The sequence below is a fragment of the Sminthopsis crassicaudata genome, chromosome 1 (genome assembly GCF_048593235.1).
Source record: "Sminthopsis crassicaudata isolate SCR6 chromosome 1, ASM4859323v1, whole genome shotgun sequence".
Taxonomy (NCBI): domain Eukaryota; kingdom Metazoa; phylum Chordata; class Mammalia; order Dasyuromorphia; family Dasyuridae; genus Sminthopsis; species Sminthopsis crassicaudata.
This window is the reverse complement of record NC_133617.1, coordinates 20,828,711-20,844,997: the sequence shown is the minus strand read 5'-3', so window position 1 is coordinate 20,844,997 and position 16,287 is coordinate 20,828,711. Positions and strand designations below refer to the sequence as shown.

The following is a 16,287-nucleotide window of genomic DNA, read 5'->3' as shown; positions in this document are numbered from 1 at the left end:
GCATTATAGAGCACCTACTGTATGCCAGGCACTGTTCTACATGCTTTAACAAATAAGGTTTCACTTGATCACTATTGAATGGTAGATGCTATTGTTAGCCCCATTTTACAGTTGAGGAAGCTGAGGAAGACAGAGCTATCTAGCTGCTGAGAAAGGTAATTCCACTGTAGATTGAATTAAGAATGGACACTGGAGGGGCAGCTAGGTGCACGGTGGATAGAGCACCAGCCCTGAAGTCAAGAGGACCTGAGTTCAGATCTGCCGTCAGACACTTAACACTTCCCAGCTGTGTGATTCTGGGCAAGTCACTTAACCTAAATTGCCTCAGCAAAAAAAGAAAAAAAAAGAAGAATGGACAGGGTCTCTCTAGAGATATCCCAATGTCCTCTGCCCCAATCAGATGTGTTAGGATTTGTGTCTGTGTTAAGTTCTAGACACCATGTTTTTAGAAAGGACTTTGATTTATGGCAACCAGGATGGTGAAGAGCATGCTACGTGTGGATTGTCTGAAGCAACAGGGATGGTTAGTCAGGTGGTTGGATTGTTCAGTGATCAGGGAACTGGACTGGAAGTCAGAAAGACTTGAGTTGGAATCTGACCTCAGACATTCATGACTTTGGGCAAAGTCATTTTCTTTATTTTCCTCAACTATAAAATGGGGATTCTCTTGTGAGGATCAAATCAGATATCATATGGAAAACACTTTGTAAAACTTAAGGCCCAATACAAGTGCTGAGTATTATTATTCTTGGAGAAGAGAAAACTATAAATAATAGTTACTAAAGGACTGTCACATGGAAAAGTGATTAATCTTGTTCTTCTTAGTCCCTGAGGGCAAAACTATGACCTATGGGTAAAAGTTGGCAGAATCAGATTTAGTCAGTAATAGCTAACATTTATTGATAGAGTGCTTTAAGATCTCCAAAACGCTTTACATCCATTATGATCCTCACAGGGACTCTGGGATGGGGATGCTATTTTTGTGTCCATTTTACAGATGAAAACTGAGGTTGACAAGAGAACAATGTATACATTAACAACAAGATTCTATGAAGATCAACTGTGATGGACTTGACTTTTTCAACAATGAGGTGATCCAAGATTATTCCTTTAGACTTGTGATGAAAAGTGCCATCCTCATCCAGAGAGAGAACTATGGAGAGTGAAATTTTCACTTTATTGTTGTTTTTATGTTAGCTTTTTTTCTTTGTCTTGTTGGTTTTTTCCTGTTTTGATCTGATTTTCTTGCACTATCATGATGAATATGGAAATATGTTTAGGAGAATTGCAACTTATGATGGATTGCTTGCTGTCTTGGTGAGGAGGAGAAAAATTTACAACACAAGATTTTACAAAGGTGAATGTTAAAAACTATCTTTGCATGTATTAGAAAAAAATACTATGAAAAAAGAAAGAAAAAAGGAAGGAAAGAAGAAAGGAAGGAAGGAAGAAGGAAAGAGGAAGGAAGGAAGGAAGGAAGGAAGGAAGGAAGGAAGGAAAGAAGAAAGGAAGAAAGGAGGAAGGAAGGAAGGAAGGAAGGAAGGAAGGAAGGAAGGAAGGAAGGAAGGAAGGAAGGAAGAAGAAAAAAGGAAAGAGAAAAAAGGAAGAAATAAAAAGGAGAAAAGAAAAAAAGAAAGGAAGGAAGAAGGGAGGGAAGGAAGAAAGAAAAGAAAAGAAGGAAGAAAAGAAAAGAAGAAAATAAAAAGAGAGAGAGAGATCAAATGCTAACAAGTGTCATCCCTCCATCTAGCTCAGGAAATGGTGGGTTCCTTTTCCCTAGAGGTTCTCCAGCACCATCCAGATGAGCGCTCCCTCAGGTAGAGGGATCCTTGCTTGGGTAAAAGTTTTCCCAGATGAGCCCTTTTAGCTTTGAGATTCTGTGATCTGTGATACTGGAGCCAAGATTCCCGGAACTCAGGCCTCCTATGTTTTTCTTCAGTCTCTAAGGAAAGGTCACCAGACAGGTGGGAGAATATGATTTGAGGTTGATCTCAGAAGATCTGGGAACTGTGTCCCAGCACGGCTACCATTATTCCCCTTGTGACATTGGGGTAAATCCCCCATTTCCTCTCTGAAATAGTTGCCCATCCTGAGCAGTCAGGTGGTACAATGAATAGAAGCTAGGCCTGGAGTCAGGAAGACTTGAATTCAAGGGTAGTCTCAACATTTACTAACTGTGACTTTGGAAAGTCTCTCTACCACACTTCCCCAAATATAAGATGGAGATAATCGTACCTACCTTGTAAGATTGTTGTGAAGACCAAATAAAATAACTTGTTTTTTTTTTTTTAAAGTACCTAGCATAGAGTCAATAAATGTTTGATCTCTCCCTTTTCCCCATCCAGAAAAATATGCCTTTATATGCCCTTTGTATGCCTCATTTTTCTCATCTCATTTTAAAAAAAATGGAGTTTCTCTAGATGTGAGGTCTATGAACATGTTTTTAAAAAATAGTCTGATGACTCCATTCCAGTAGAATTCATCTCTTTTGTGATCCTATGTATTTTATTTTATGCAGTTAGAAACATGATTCTGGGGCAGCTAGGTGGTGTAGTGAATAGAGTACCAGACCTGAAGTTAGGAAGACCTGAGTTCAAATGTGACCTCAGACACTTAACACTTCCTAGCTGTATGACTCTGGGCAAGTCACTTAACCCCAATTGCCTCAGCAAAAAACAAACAACAACAACAAAAAAACACACACATGATTCTGAGAAGGGAGTCAATAGGCTTCACTAGCCTACTAGCCTCTTGTCTACATTCTCTTTGAGGTTCTAGTTCTAAACTTCTGTAATTTCTGATGGATGTGGCCATTTTCAACAATGAGATGAACCAAATCAGTTCCAATAGAGCAGTAATGAACTGAACCAGCTACACCCAGCGAAAGAACTCTGGGAGACGACTATGAACCACTACATAGGATTCCCAATCCCTCTATTTTTGTCTGCTTGCATTTTTGATTTCCTTCACAGGCTAATTGTACACTATTTCAAAGTCCGATTCTTTTTGTACAGCAAAACAACTGTTTGGACATGTATACATATATTGTATTTAATTTATACTTTAACATATTGAAAATGTATTGGTCAACCTGCCATGTGGGGGTGGGGGGAAGAGGGGAAAAATTAGAACAAAAGCTTTGCCAATTGTCAATGTTGTAAAATTACCCATGCATATATCTGGTAAAAACTATTAAAAAAATAATAATAATAAAATTCTGTAATTTTCAGAAGTCGGGCTCTATCAACCACTTATCATCTTCGGGAGATCATTGATTAGCACAGTGTCTGGCATTAGTGGATGCTAATAAATGCTTGTTGACATGAGTGTGGGCAAGTCATTTCTCCTTGTGTAATATGGTCAGAGAATTAAGAGTAGCCTTTAGAGGCCATCTAACCCAACAGGTGAGGAAACTGAGGGTCAGAGAGAGAAAGTGAATTATCCAGGTTTACCCAGGAAGTAAAAGGCAAAGCTAGAATTCAAACCCAAGGCTTTGATTCCAAATCTAGTAGCACCATTTCCACTAGGCTGTGATGAGGTCCTGAGTGACTGGGAGTGGTTGGCAGAGAGAAACTGGAGCAGTCAGAGGAGAGACTTTGCTAGAGATCACTTTAGCTCCATGATCTCACCCATTGTGGAGGCCAGGAGCAGCCCAGCTGTGTCCTGTCAAAAATCCTGGCCATGTCCCTGAGGTTAAATTTTCCCTATAACCTGCTTAGGACCCCTGCCATATTTGTTGACCCTCTTTTGGACCAACCTGCCATGACACTCTGTCTCGAAGTGTCTTTCCCCTTACCCCTCCTCCATGCCACGTGGTATCTCTCCTACCCCCATCATGCCTTGGGGTCTCTCTCTTGGAAAACCCTACTTCTCCTCCTTACTCTTAGGTTGCTAAGTTCCTGTTTAGGGTTTAGTCTGCCAGCTAAGGGCATGACCTCATGGAGTGCTTCCTTTCTCCGGGCTAACTGGGGGTTCCACTACTAACTTGCCCTTTCCCTCATTGTTAAAATTTCTTTCTTGCTAACTATATGCTGTCCCACTCTATCTCATATTTACCCTTCCTGGTGTCTTATCTCCCATTCTGTCTGTAACTTCTCCTAGATAAAACAGAATGGCCTTTGTGAATTCTTCACGTGATTGAACCCCAATATTTGGTGCCTCTCTTAAAGCGCGTGGGGCCATATCATTTGCTACATTAGCCCCATCAATACTGAACATTTTCTTCATCTGTAAAATGGGGATTATGGCCCTAGTAAGGAAAGTGTCTGGTTACGCTTAGATTATTCTGGAAATGGGAGATTGTTTTTCTCCGAAAAAAGGGAGGAAAAGCAGAATGAGCTGCTTTGGAGCCATCTTGACCATCTTTCCTTTTGTTTCTCTCTCTCTCTCTCTCTCTTTTTTTTTTCTTTTTTTTTTTGATGAGACAGTTGGGGTTAAGTGACTTGCCCAGGGACACAGCAAGGAAGTGTTAAATATCTGAGACTGGATTTGAAGCCAGGTCCTCCTGACTTCAGGACTGGTGTTCTACTCACTGTACCACCTAGGTGCCCAAATCAGTGTTTTCTCTCCTCATTCAGGAAAGCCCTGATCATATTCCCAAGGTAAGATCCTCTAGGCAGCTAATATCTCCATCAGTGTACCCCAGTTTCTGATTTGGGGACAAGAGTCATCGGGAAGGAGGCTTATCCACTACAGGAGAAAAGTAAACATCTCCAGCTGCCAGTAGGGATGGCGTCAAACTCTTACCCCAGAACAGCTTGGCCTTGTATGGCCTCCAGGGACAGATAAGCCCAGCAAGCTGACAGAGGAGGATTACTCTGAGGTCAGCTGTCCCAGGAGCCTTTAAACCTCTAAACACCATCGCTCTCCCTGCTCAGTCCACATGGGGAAGTCCCAGATGCCACACAGTGGGAGGAGGAGTTCTAATCCTCGGTCGGCTCTTCCAGCAAGAGCAAAACAAAAATTCTGCCTTTTCCTGTACACTCAGCCCAGACTGACATGAACAAGAGCGATCCTAGAACACAGAATATACAGACATTCAGAGATGGAAGAGGCCTTAGGGTGTAGAACACAGGATAATAGAAGTAGAAGCAACTTTCATCAGTCAATGAACATTTATTAAAAACCTATTATGTGGGGTGGCTAGGTGGTGCAGTGGTTAGAGCACTAGCCCTAAAGTCAGAAGGACCTGAGTTCAAATGTGACCTCAGACACTTAATACTTCCTAGCTGTGACTTGCCCAGAGTCACTTAACCCCAATTGTCTCAGAAAAAAAACAAACAAACAACAACAACAAAAAAAAAAAAAACCCAGTGTTGTGCTAAATTTGAAGGTTTTATTTTTGTTTTTGTTTTTTTCCATGAGGCTGTGGTTAAGTGACTTGCCCAGGGTCACACAGCTAGGAAGTGTTAAGTGTCTGAGACCAGATTTGAACTCCGGTCCTCCTGAATTCAAGGCTGCTGCTCTATCTACTGACACCTAGCTGCCCCCCATTATTTTGTAATATACATGTTCATGTTGTCCTCTGTGTTAAATTTGAAGAATCCAAAAAGAGTCAAAAGATAGTTGCTACCAGGGGGCAGCTAGGTGGCACAGTGAATAGAGCACCAGCCCTCAATTCAGGAGGACCAGAGTTCAAATCTGGTCTCAGACACTTAACACTTCCTAGCTGTGTGACCCTGGGCAAGTCACTTAACCCCAGCCTCAGGAAAAAAAAAAAAAAAAAAAAAGATAATTCCTACCTGCAATCTAATGGAGATGTAGAACATAGGATGGTAGAGCTAGAAGGGACCTTAAGAGACAAAATAAATGAGCTGGAAGGTTCCTCAGAATCCGCACATAGAATTCTAGAGATAGAGGAAAATGTAGAACAGTTCCTCAGAATCCACACATAGAATTCTAGAGATAGAGGAAAATGTAGAACATTTCAATCTAACTGTATTTCAATTTAATTGATGTGTTTGATAATCCTGCATATTTTATTTTATGCGCTTAAAAATCTTATTCTGAGCAGGGATCTATTGATTTCTCCAAACTGCTAAATGTGTCTCTGACACCCACACAAAAAGTTCAAGAACTCCTGCAGCTAGAGCTCAGAATATGGAACAGATTAAGTCACTAAGGTGACAACCTCCCAAGGCCTCAGTTTCCCTCTCTTCAAAATGAAGGGTTTAGAGGCAGCTAGGTGGAACAGTGGATAGAACACCATCCCTGAAGTCAGGAGGACCTGAGTTCAAATCTGACCTCAGACACTTAATACTTCCTAGTTGTGTGACCCTGGGCAAGTCACTTAACCCCAAGTGCCTCAGGGGGGGAAAAAAAAAAAGAGGTTAGCCTAGGTAACCTTTGGAATTACCCATTTTTATATCTACCACCCTGTGAACACAGAACAGTAGAAAGAGAGAGATCTTAGAACATGGAATGTTAAGCAATGGGAGGGATATTAGAACATAGAACATAAAGTGTTGCTTCACACCTCACAGACTGGCTAAGATGACAAAAAAAGATACTGATAAACATTGGAGAGAGTGTGGGAAAACTGGGACACTAATGCATCATTGGAGTTTTGAAATGATCCAACCATTCTGGAGAGTAATCTGGAACTATGCCCAAAGGGCTATCAACAAAACAAAGGTCTGCACATCCTTTGATCCAGGAGTGTCTTTACTGGGCTTGCATCCTAAAGAGATCATAAAAGAGGGAAAAGGCCCCACATGTGCAAAAATGTTTGTAGCAGATCTTTTTGTAGTGGCAAGAAACTGGAAACTGAGTGACTGCCCATTGGCTGGAGAATGGCTGAATAAATTCTGGTGAATGAAAGTAAAGGAAGATTATTGTTCTATAAAAAATGATGAACCGGCTGATTTCAGAAAAGCCTGGAAAGACATGATCTAATGCTAAGTGCCTTAGAGTGAGCAAAACCAAGAGAACTTTGTAAACAACTACAAGATTATGTGATGATCAACTGTGATGGACATGGCTCTTTTCAACAATGAGATGATTCAAAGCAATTCAAAAAATTTGTGACAGAGCATCTGTATCCAGAGAAAGGACTATGGGAAATGAACTTGGATCACAACAAAGTGTTTTCACTTTTTTTGTTGTTGCTTGCTTTTTTTTCTTTCTCATTTTTTCTTTTTTGACCTGATTTTTCTTGCACAGCATAATGAATAAATATGGAAATATGTTCAGAAGAATTGCACATGTTTAACCTAGTTGGATTACTTGCTATCTAGGTGGGGGGGGGGGAACAAAAGCAGAAGGGAAGGGAGGGAGAAAAATTTGGAACCCAAGGTTTTGCAAAGATGAATGGTGAAAACTATCTTTGCATGTATTTGTAAAAAATACTAATTAAAACAAGAACACAAAGTGTTGGACCTAGAAGTGGTCTTAAGAATCATTTCAACTTCAATGTTTTTTGTTTTTGTTTTTTTTTTTTAGTTGAGTGACTTGTTACAAGGAACAGTTTCTACTTGAAGGGTTGGTATAGGGAGAAGTTGGAAAAGAGAATTAGTAAAACACAAGAAAACTAGAAGAATTTCAGAATGAGACAGCAAGGAAATTTTATTATCTTGTTAAATTTAATGGACACTTTTTTTTTTTTTTTTTTTTTTTTTGGGCTGAGGCAATTTGGAATAAGTGACTTGCCCAGGGTCACCCAATTATGAAGTGTTATGTCTAAAGCCAAATTTGAACTCAGGTCCTTCTGACTTCAAGGTTGGTATCCTATCCACTGCATCACCCACCTGCCCTTAAAAGACACTTTAGAAAAGGAAATATCTATGCCAAACCCCATACTTTAAAAGAAATTTCCAAACTTAAACTCCTCAAAAAGCAAGCATTTCAATGTATACATAGCAGAACACAAAAAGAGGAATATCATATATATATATATATATATATATATATATATGTATATATATATATATATAATGCATATACATACATATTTATACACACAATATAAATATATAGAAAAGTATATATATTTATGTGTGTATACTTTTCTATCTATATTTATGTTTGCATATATGTTATACACATATGAGCTCATATATGTATATGTATATATGAGAAACTAAGTCTCCCTTTTTTTAAAAGTATATAATAAATTCCACACATTTTTTTCAAAGTTGTCCTGCTTGGTCTGTGCTTCTTCCTGAATTTTTTTGTGTTCCATTCATTTTTCTCCTTTTTACTACACCATCATCTTGGTCCCTCAGTCCCCTAACCTAGGGGTCATCCTGGACTCCTCACTATCACTCACCAGTTTTGTCCCATCCCTCTCCCACATCACTTTGGCCAAGGCCCATAGATTTCATCTCTGCAGCATCTCTTGTCCATTCCACCTTTGCACCTTTTCTGGTCCATTTCACTTCTACAGCATCTCTTGTCCATTTCACCTTTGTGCCATCTCTAGTTGATTTCACTCATCCAGCATCTCTTATCCATTTCACCTTTGCCACATGTCCAGTAAATTTCATTTCTATACCATCTGTCAAACACGCCCTTCTCTCTTCTTGTAGTGTTGTCACCCTGATACAGACCCTCATCTTCTCATACCTGGATAGGTGCAATAGCCTGCCCCCAGACTTTCCCCTTCCAATCCATCCTCCATTCAGCCATCTCCAAGTGATTTTCCAAGCACAGGTCTAATCATGGTATCCCCTACTCAATAAGCTCCAGTGTCTTCCCTATAGCCTCCAGGATCAAATACGAAATGCTATTTGGCAATCAAAATCCTTTGTAACCCAGTCCCTTCCTAGCTTTCCAGCCTCATCCAGTGGACACCAGCCTCCTGGCTTTTCCATGAACAAGATCCTCCATCTCTCATCTCTGACATTCTCTCTGGTTGTCTCCCAGCCCTGGAACACTCTCTATCTCCCACAGCAACTACTGACCTCCCTGGTGTCTTTCAAGTTCCACAAAAACACCACCTTCTACAGGAAGCCTCCCCTTATCTCTCTTAATTCAAGTGCTTTCCCTCTGTTATTTCCTCTTTATCCTAAATATTCTGTAGCTTGCTTCTTACGTGTATTTGCATGTTGTCTCCCTTGATAGGTTGTCAGCTCTTCCTGGGCAAGAACTTATTGTCTTTTGTATTTCCAGTGCTTAATACAGTGTCTGGAATGTAGTGTTTAATAAATGTTTGTCTATTAATTGATTTAAGGTGAAGGAAACAAGCCCATAAAAAGGAAGTTTCAGAGTGAACAAATGATAGAGCTCCTTGAGATCAGGGAATCATCTTTTTTTTTTTTTTCTTAAGTTTTTTAGAGATTTTGTTTTTAACCTCACCATATATCCTTTCCCTTACTCTCCCAGAGAAGCGTCTCCTGAAAAATAGTACTTAGAAGAAAAAAATTCAGCAGAACTGACTGACACATTAAAAAAGTTCAAACATACTGATTGTGTTTTGCCTATTTTTGTATCTACAACACTCAGCATAGTTTCTGGCACACAGTGGTTGCTTAATAAATGCTTATTGATGGCTGGGATTTGGACCAGGTTCTCAGACTCTGAATACTGTGCTCTTTTATGAATATCAAGACCTTGCCCAGGATCACACAGGTGACATTCACTCTATCCTCCAATAAGGAAATAAAACCTGGTGTGTGCTTATTTGTGCTCAAAAATCCTTCTGCTTTCTTTCCATGTTTTAGGATAGAATTTTTTCACAGCTGTTGCTGACATCTATCTGGCTGGCTTTTGCCAATCTGATGTGGTTTATAATGTGGAGTTTGGCACCAAATGATGTGGTTTGAGGACCAAAATGATGTGATATAAACACCAGATGATGTCAGGCACCAAAAGTTGGGGTCCAGTCACACGAAGAATTCACAGTGGCCATTCTCTTTGGCAGAGAGTAGTTATTTAGAGGAATATATTACAGACAAAATGAAGGGATACAATATACCCCAGGAATGGCAAATACAAAATAGAGTTAAGGAGTGTGTGAAAGACAAGTTCCTTGGTGGAATTCACAATTACCCAGTAGAAAGGGTTGGGGCATACTCTTAACTGGCAAACTAAATCCTGAAAGGGACTTACCAGTCAAAAGAGTGAGTTAGCTGTAAAGAGAAGAGGTGGGGTTGAGAAGCATAGAGGAATTAGGAGAGATATTACTGTGGCATGGGGGAGAGGAAGGGGAAAGACATCACTAGGCAGAGTACCCAAAGGAAGGGAGTAGCCCACTGAATAAGTAGATTTTATAAATATTTAACCTTTGGGACAATTTGGGATTTTTAACAAGACATAGCAAGGTGAGACTGCTCGAGACCTCCGCAGAAGGTGGGTCTTGAGAGTTTGATATAACTTAGATATAACTGGGCAATCTCCCCAAAGGGTGGGAGCATAAGGCTAAACTGATTTCTATCAGTGCCTTCTCTCTGCTTGCTTCAGGGATCACTCCTTGAGTTTCTCACTGTTCTATACACCACTTAAGACCTCGCCAAATCTATTGTTCTCTAATTTTTCTCCATGCCAGCTGTAAAGCTCAGGAGGCAGAGGAAGGGGAGGAGAGGTGATGAATTGTCCAAGGTTGATGTAGTTAACTCCTGGGGAGGACATAGCAGTAACTCTAAGGCCACCTGGCCTAGGGAATGCTGTAGTTCCACAAAGCTGGCTGTCAGATAATAATCTGTTGTTGGTAATTTCTGAGACAAGGAGATGCACAGGGGACCACTCCTCTAAGCACAGAATTTAAAACTAACTCACTCCTCAGTTCTATCTCTAAGTTTTATCTCTTTGGGCATAGTTCCAAACTGCTCTCCAGAATGGCTGGATCAGTCCTCAACTCTATCAGCACCCCGTTTTCCCGCATGCCTTCCAACGTTTATCATTTTCTTTTCTTGTCATTCTAGCCAATCTGACAGGTGTGTAGTGGTATCTAGAGTTGTCTTAATTTACATTTCTCTAATCAAGAGTGATTTAGAATAGTTTTTTTTTTCCTATGACTAGAAATGATTTTAATTTCTTCACTGAAAATCATCATATCCTTCGATCAATTATCAACTGGAGAATGGCTTATATTCTTACAAATTTGAGCCAATTCTCTTTATATTTTAGAAATGAAATGAACATTTTAGAACTGGTTCTTTATCAGAGACCTTGGATGTAAACATTTCTTCCCAATTTCTGTGAAGACAGGCTTTTAAAAAGCTGTGATTTCTTCGATCCTCGCCCTCAAGAAGATTCTGGGAGAAGAGCAGACCACACATTTAGAGGGAGACCTTCTCCCCCCCCCCCCCAAGCGTCGTCTGTCTACAACAGCAACTCTGGCGGTCACAGCGGGGTTGAGAGCGACTGTGCAAGCGCAGGTAGTGAGTAGCGCCGATGAATTAGAACTCGGACTCCGGGACCCAAACCAAGCACTCTCCTCTGCGCCCTCTGGGGATGGGCTGAGTGGAATCTTGCTTCTACCACCAGGAAGCTACGGATCCTTCTCATTGGGAAAATACACACAGGGATGGAAGAGCTCTCCAGTCCCCCCCAGGACGGCCAATGGTGCGGCTGTAATTGAATAAATATTCCAAGAACTAATTAGCCGTTTCTCACGCGCTTGGCCGCTCCCAAAGGACAGGAACAGTACCGGGCGGTTCTTGGCTTGTTCTGTCCTTAGACCAGTGCCTGGCATACAGTGAGTGTCTAATAAATGCTTATCGATCGGCAGACTGTCCAAAGAAGTGTCGGGCACCGGGGATCCCCTTGCCCTTTCGCTAAATTGGGTAAAGTCTCCAATCCACGTCAAGTCATAAGAAGAAGTAACGAACCTGAGGGTCCTCTAAAACTTTGGAACCTCTGAGCCCCAAAGGCGCATGCGGAAAAATCGGCGGCAAAGGCAAAACCAGAAAGGCCAGACACTCACCAGATCTGAGAAATGCGCATGCGCCTCAACATGGCGCGGTGATGAGCAGGACGAGCGCGAAATTCCCTAGGTATGGCGCATGCGCCACGCGAGCTAAAGGTCTGCAGGTGAACCAGAAGCGAACGGCGCACGCATCCTTCCGCACTGCGGAGTCCGAGAATTTAGGGCGAGTCGTAAGCCTTGCACGAGTGCTGCGCATGCTCAGGACCCGAATACGGGATTGTCTCCATCTCTGCGAGAAGAGGTGTAGACAATGAGCCGTCCAATAGCAAGCCTCCTAGAACGCCAGGGACCCGCCTCACTGACACCGTCCCTCTTCCGGTTCCGGAGGCTGCTATTGTTGGAAGATGGCTGTAACGGCGAGCGGTCGGCTCCTGGCGCTGCTGGGCCCGGTCCGCGCTCCGGCGAGGCGGGCTTACTCCAGCGGCGCCCACAGCGCGGAGGGCTCAGGTGAGCGGCGGCGGCAGCCCGGCCCGCGGGGAGGCCGGGCGCGCTGGGCCGGACTGGCGTGACCGGGTGACCTTGGCCTCAGGGCGCAGGGCCCGGGCCTGACGGGAGGCTGGTGGGGGCGGCGGGCGCCCGGGCTCATGGTTTCCCTTCCTCGCAGGCCGCCTGTGGAAGTCACTGACCTTCTTCGTCGCGCTTCCCGGGGTGGCCGTCAGCATGCTGCACGCGTACCTGAAATCGCTGGAGCACCACGAGCGGCCCTCCTTCGTCCCCTACAACCACCTCCGCATCCGGACCAAGGTGAGTTCTGGGTCGGGGTTGTCCGTCAGAGGCCAAGCCGGAGCACCTGCCTCAGTCTCCCTCCCCGGCTTCCGTGAAGCATCAGCTCCACGACCTCTTCCCTTTGCGGTTTTTGTAGATGGGGGCTCGCTTGCGTGTTAGACTGGGGACCTCCCGGAAGGGTGGGATAAAGGGAAGACCACTTCCAGCTCCCATGGTACCACGGGGTAGGACTGCTTTTTTCCATCCTGAGATGCACAGAGCAAGGACTCCTCCCAAAGCTCTTTTCTATTGAATAATTTAGTCACCTTAAACTTAAGTAACTCACAACAATTCAGTACAGGTTGGGGAATATTACGTTTAGCTACCTGGAGCAACTTGGGCACAGAATAGGCACTGACCTCGAGGAACTTACACTCTTATTCTTGAAGTTCGAGGAATGGTTTATGTGCTTTCACACACGTTGGTTTCTCTCTCTTTCACGTATTGTATTCTTGAGAACGGTGGTTTGTTTTCTTGAAACATTTTTGTGGCTGACACATTGTAAGTACGAAATCATAGTAATAGCTAACATTTATCTTGTTCACTCTGTGCTGGGCACTGTCCTAATCACTTTACAGTTATTTCTTATTATCTCTATTTTGCAGGCAAGGAAACTTGAAGGAAACAGATTAAAGGGCTCACACCTAGTTAAGTTTCTGATTTGGATTCAGGTCCTCTTGATTCCAGGCCTAGTGCTTTCTCATATTACCACTGGATTTCTACCATCCTTCTCTTTCCTTGCTTTGTGTCTTCCCTTTGCCTCCATTATACCGAATGGAACAACACATAGGCTTTCTTAAGGCATGTGCATTTAAAGTTTGCAGACTGGTTTATTTAAGTTATCTCATTTGATCCTCACACCTACATGAGGAAGCTGCTTTTATCTCTGACTTATAGAGGCTTTGAGAAGGTGACTTACCCAGGGCCATACAACTGTCAAGTATAGAAAGTAGTATTCAAGTTCAGCCGTATTCAATTCTGTACCCTCATTTGGGATTTTCTTCAAAAATATACAGTTTGCCATTTAAATGCTTTGTCTGTTAGCCTGAGGCCAGATTTGAATTTAGGAAAATGAGTCTTCCAAATTCCAGGCTTGATGCACTATCCACTGTGCTACTTAGCTACTCCTCCTTGAGGATAGATGGCCTCTTAATGTCTCCAGGTATAGAGCCTTGTAAATTGTGGGTCTCTAACAAATGCCCATGGAGTTTGTTGCATTAGATGATTTGCCCAAATTTTCAGAAGTGGATTTTGATCTCAAACCTTGCCAGTTCTACTCTATTTATTATGCTTTTGTGAACTTTGATATCACCTTAGGAAAGTTGTTTGCCCATTTCCTCATTGTTAAGGGGAACTACTTGTTTGTGTTCTTTTTCTGTGTGTGAAGAAATGCTTTGTAAATTCGAACATTTAAACTTTATAAACAAACCACTGATGTATGGTAGCAGACCTCCTCTTCCCTTGCCTACTTGATTCACTATTTAGCTGAGGATTGCTCTTAAAGCCAAAAACCTCGTGTGAAAATTAAAGGTGTCATATGCCCTCTGAAACCGATTTCTGTAGTTTGACTTTTACTTGAAAGATTTGTGCAAGAGTTGACTGTTATTTTTGGTTATGCATATAAACTTTCCCCTTACCGCTTCATGCCATTTTAATATTCATAGTATCATTAAGATAGAAACAGTATTCATTAAACCATACATAAGTATCTTTGTCAGCTGTGTTTGGGGTTAGAAAACCACAGATCATCTATGGTTTATTGTATCTGTTCAAAAATTCCCAATTTTAGCCTGGTTCTGTGTTTGACACCTTTCATCTCTATCAGACATTGAGCTGGGGCCTAGACAGAATAGATTGGAGTTTAAATCTGGCTTCTGACACGTAGTAGATATGTGATCCTGGGCAAATCATTTTATTTGTATATTCATCAGTCCCCTTTTTTCTAAAATGGGATAGATAATAGCACCTATTATCCAAAGTTGTAAGCACAGGGCACTTTGCAGCTTTATTTGATCTGGAGTTAAAAGTTCATTCATTCTATGTTGATGAGTAGTGAATTAGTGAAAAGGTTGGATTATATCATATCAAGAGCTGAAAGAATACTTGTGGAAATGCCCTTAGCCCAGGCCATGGTTTAAAAGTTTAACTGGAATTAATGCTTCTTGGCATTTTTCTCCACAGCCCTTCCCATGGGGAGATGGAAACCATACTCTATTTCATAACCATCACATCAATCCTCTCCCAACTGGGTATGAGGACGAATAAAGAAAACTCGGACCATACTAATCAAGCACCGGGGGACCACAGCAGCTGTTGGACCATCCTTTTCTCTTTATGTGGATCAGAAAATTACATGGGACCTTAAGTTAACTTGCATCATACAGTGACAAACATGCTGACCTTTTTCATTTTGCTTGTGATTGGGACAGCTTAAATAAATAATTCTATGGTGAACTGTTGAATTTTGTCTTTGTCACCAAATTAACACTCACATACATAATGATTTCTGAGCTTTAGGTGACCTGGCCGAGTTTAAGGATATGGTTTGCCATTAATAGTACATTAACCTCAAAGAGCTGCTACAAGACTGCTACTTGATTTATGACATGGATGTCACAAATAAGAAATCTTTTCTCCTATATATCATCTCATCGATACCCCTGACAGGCTAATAACCCTATGGGGTATGAAAGCTTAAGGAGCACAAAGCGTGAAAATATTAGTCTCTGCAAAGTTGTTTTTATCTACCCCCATACCTTATCTGCTGTGCTCTGCTCATTAATAAAAAGGATTTTCCAATTTAAGTTTAAGGCTGTTATTTTCTCATAAGTTAAATAATTGCTTTTTTTTATAATCAGGCAGCTCATACCAGCCTAGTGAATAAAATTATGCCTGGAGTCAGGAAAACCTTTGATCGAATGTGGCTTTAGACATTTATTATGTGTGTGACCCCGAAGTCACTGAAGCATAAAAGATGTCCCAATTTCCTTATCCATAAATGGGGATAACAATAAGTGCTTAGCACAGTTTCCATATAAAGAGCCTATGAGTTCTCTGCCCTTTAATGATTTTCAAAGTGAGTTCTGTGGCATGAAACTGAAGTGATGGTATGCCCTTACAAAATAATTGTTAAATAGATTGACAAAGTCAACAGAAGTGCTGGAATTGGAGCCTAGAAGACCGAGTTCAAATTTCCCCAGTTATTTAGCTTTGTGAACATGAATAAGTCACTCACAGTAGCATCTGCCTCAGTGTTGGGAGGACCAGAAGAGAGGTCAGTTGCTTTGCAAACCCTAAAAGGCAATAAAAATGCTATTATAGTCATCTCCCTGAAACTTCTGCCCAATTCAGTTCACCAGGAATGAAAGTACAATTCTTGTCATTGAAGCATTTTGCTGAAATACCACTGATTTTTAGGAACCTACAATATTATGATCCTCTTTTTTAATCTTTTGTCTATTTAACTATACAAGTGAGTAGAAATAAAATATTTTTGTCAAGATGACCAGGAAAGAAAGTAATCCAAACATAAAACATAAGGTTTGCAGGTGAGATTCTTGACACGGTCAAATTTTATCTAATTGGTGGACTGCCATGACACAAGTCTGGGCTCACTGACTTCTCAGGTATGCACCTGTCTTAAAATAGCCAAAATG

At 41.6% G+C, this 16,287-nt stretch overlaps 1 protein-coding gene across 1 annotated transcript; it reads left to right on the top strand.

Annotated features, from left to right (window-relative positions):
• The first annotated feature begins 12,153 nt into the window (after positions 1 to 12,153).
• Positions 12,154 to 15,085, top strand: COX6A1 (cytochrome c oxidase subunit 6A1). The gene is made up of 3 exons (XM_074296210.1): positions 12,154 to 12,313; positions 12,471 to 12,610; positions 14,813 to 15,085. The coding sequence occupies exons 1-3, from the start codon at positions 12,211 to 12,213 to the stop codon at positions 14,894 to 14,896; spliced, it is 327 nt and encodes a 108-aa protein (XP_074152311.1). The 5' UTR covers positions 12,154 to 12,210; the 3' UTR covers positions 14,897 to 15,085.
• The last annotated feature ends 1,202 nt before the right edge of the window (positions 15,086 to 16,287 follow it).

Bases quoted from the DNA above. Each gene is read 5' to 3' on its own strand.
- COX6A1 (XM_074296210.1), top strand. From the start codon at position 12,211: ATGGCTGTAACGGCGAGCGGTCGGCTCCTGGCGCTGCTGGGCCCGGTC. The intron at 12,314-12,470 runs GTGAGCGGCGGC...CCTTCCTCGCAG, and splicing joins CCACAGCGCGGAGGGCTCAG to GCCGCCTGTGGAAGTCACTG. The intron at 12,611-14,812 runs GTGAGTTCTGGG...TTTTCTCCACAG, and splicing joins ACCTCCGCATCCGGACCAAG to CCCTTCCCATGGGGAGATGG.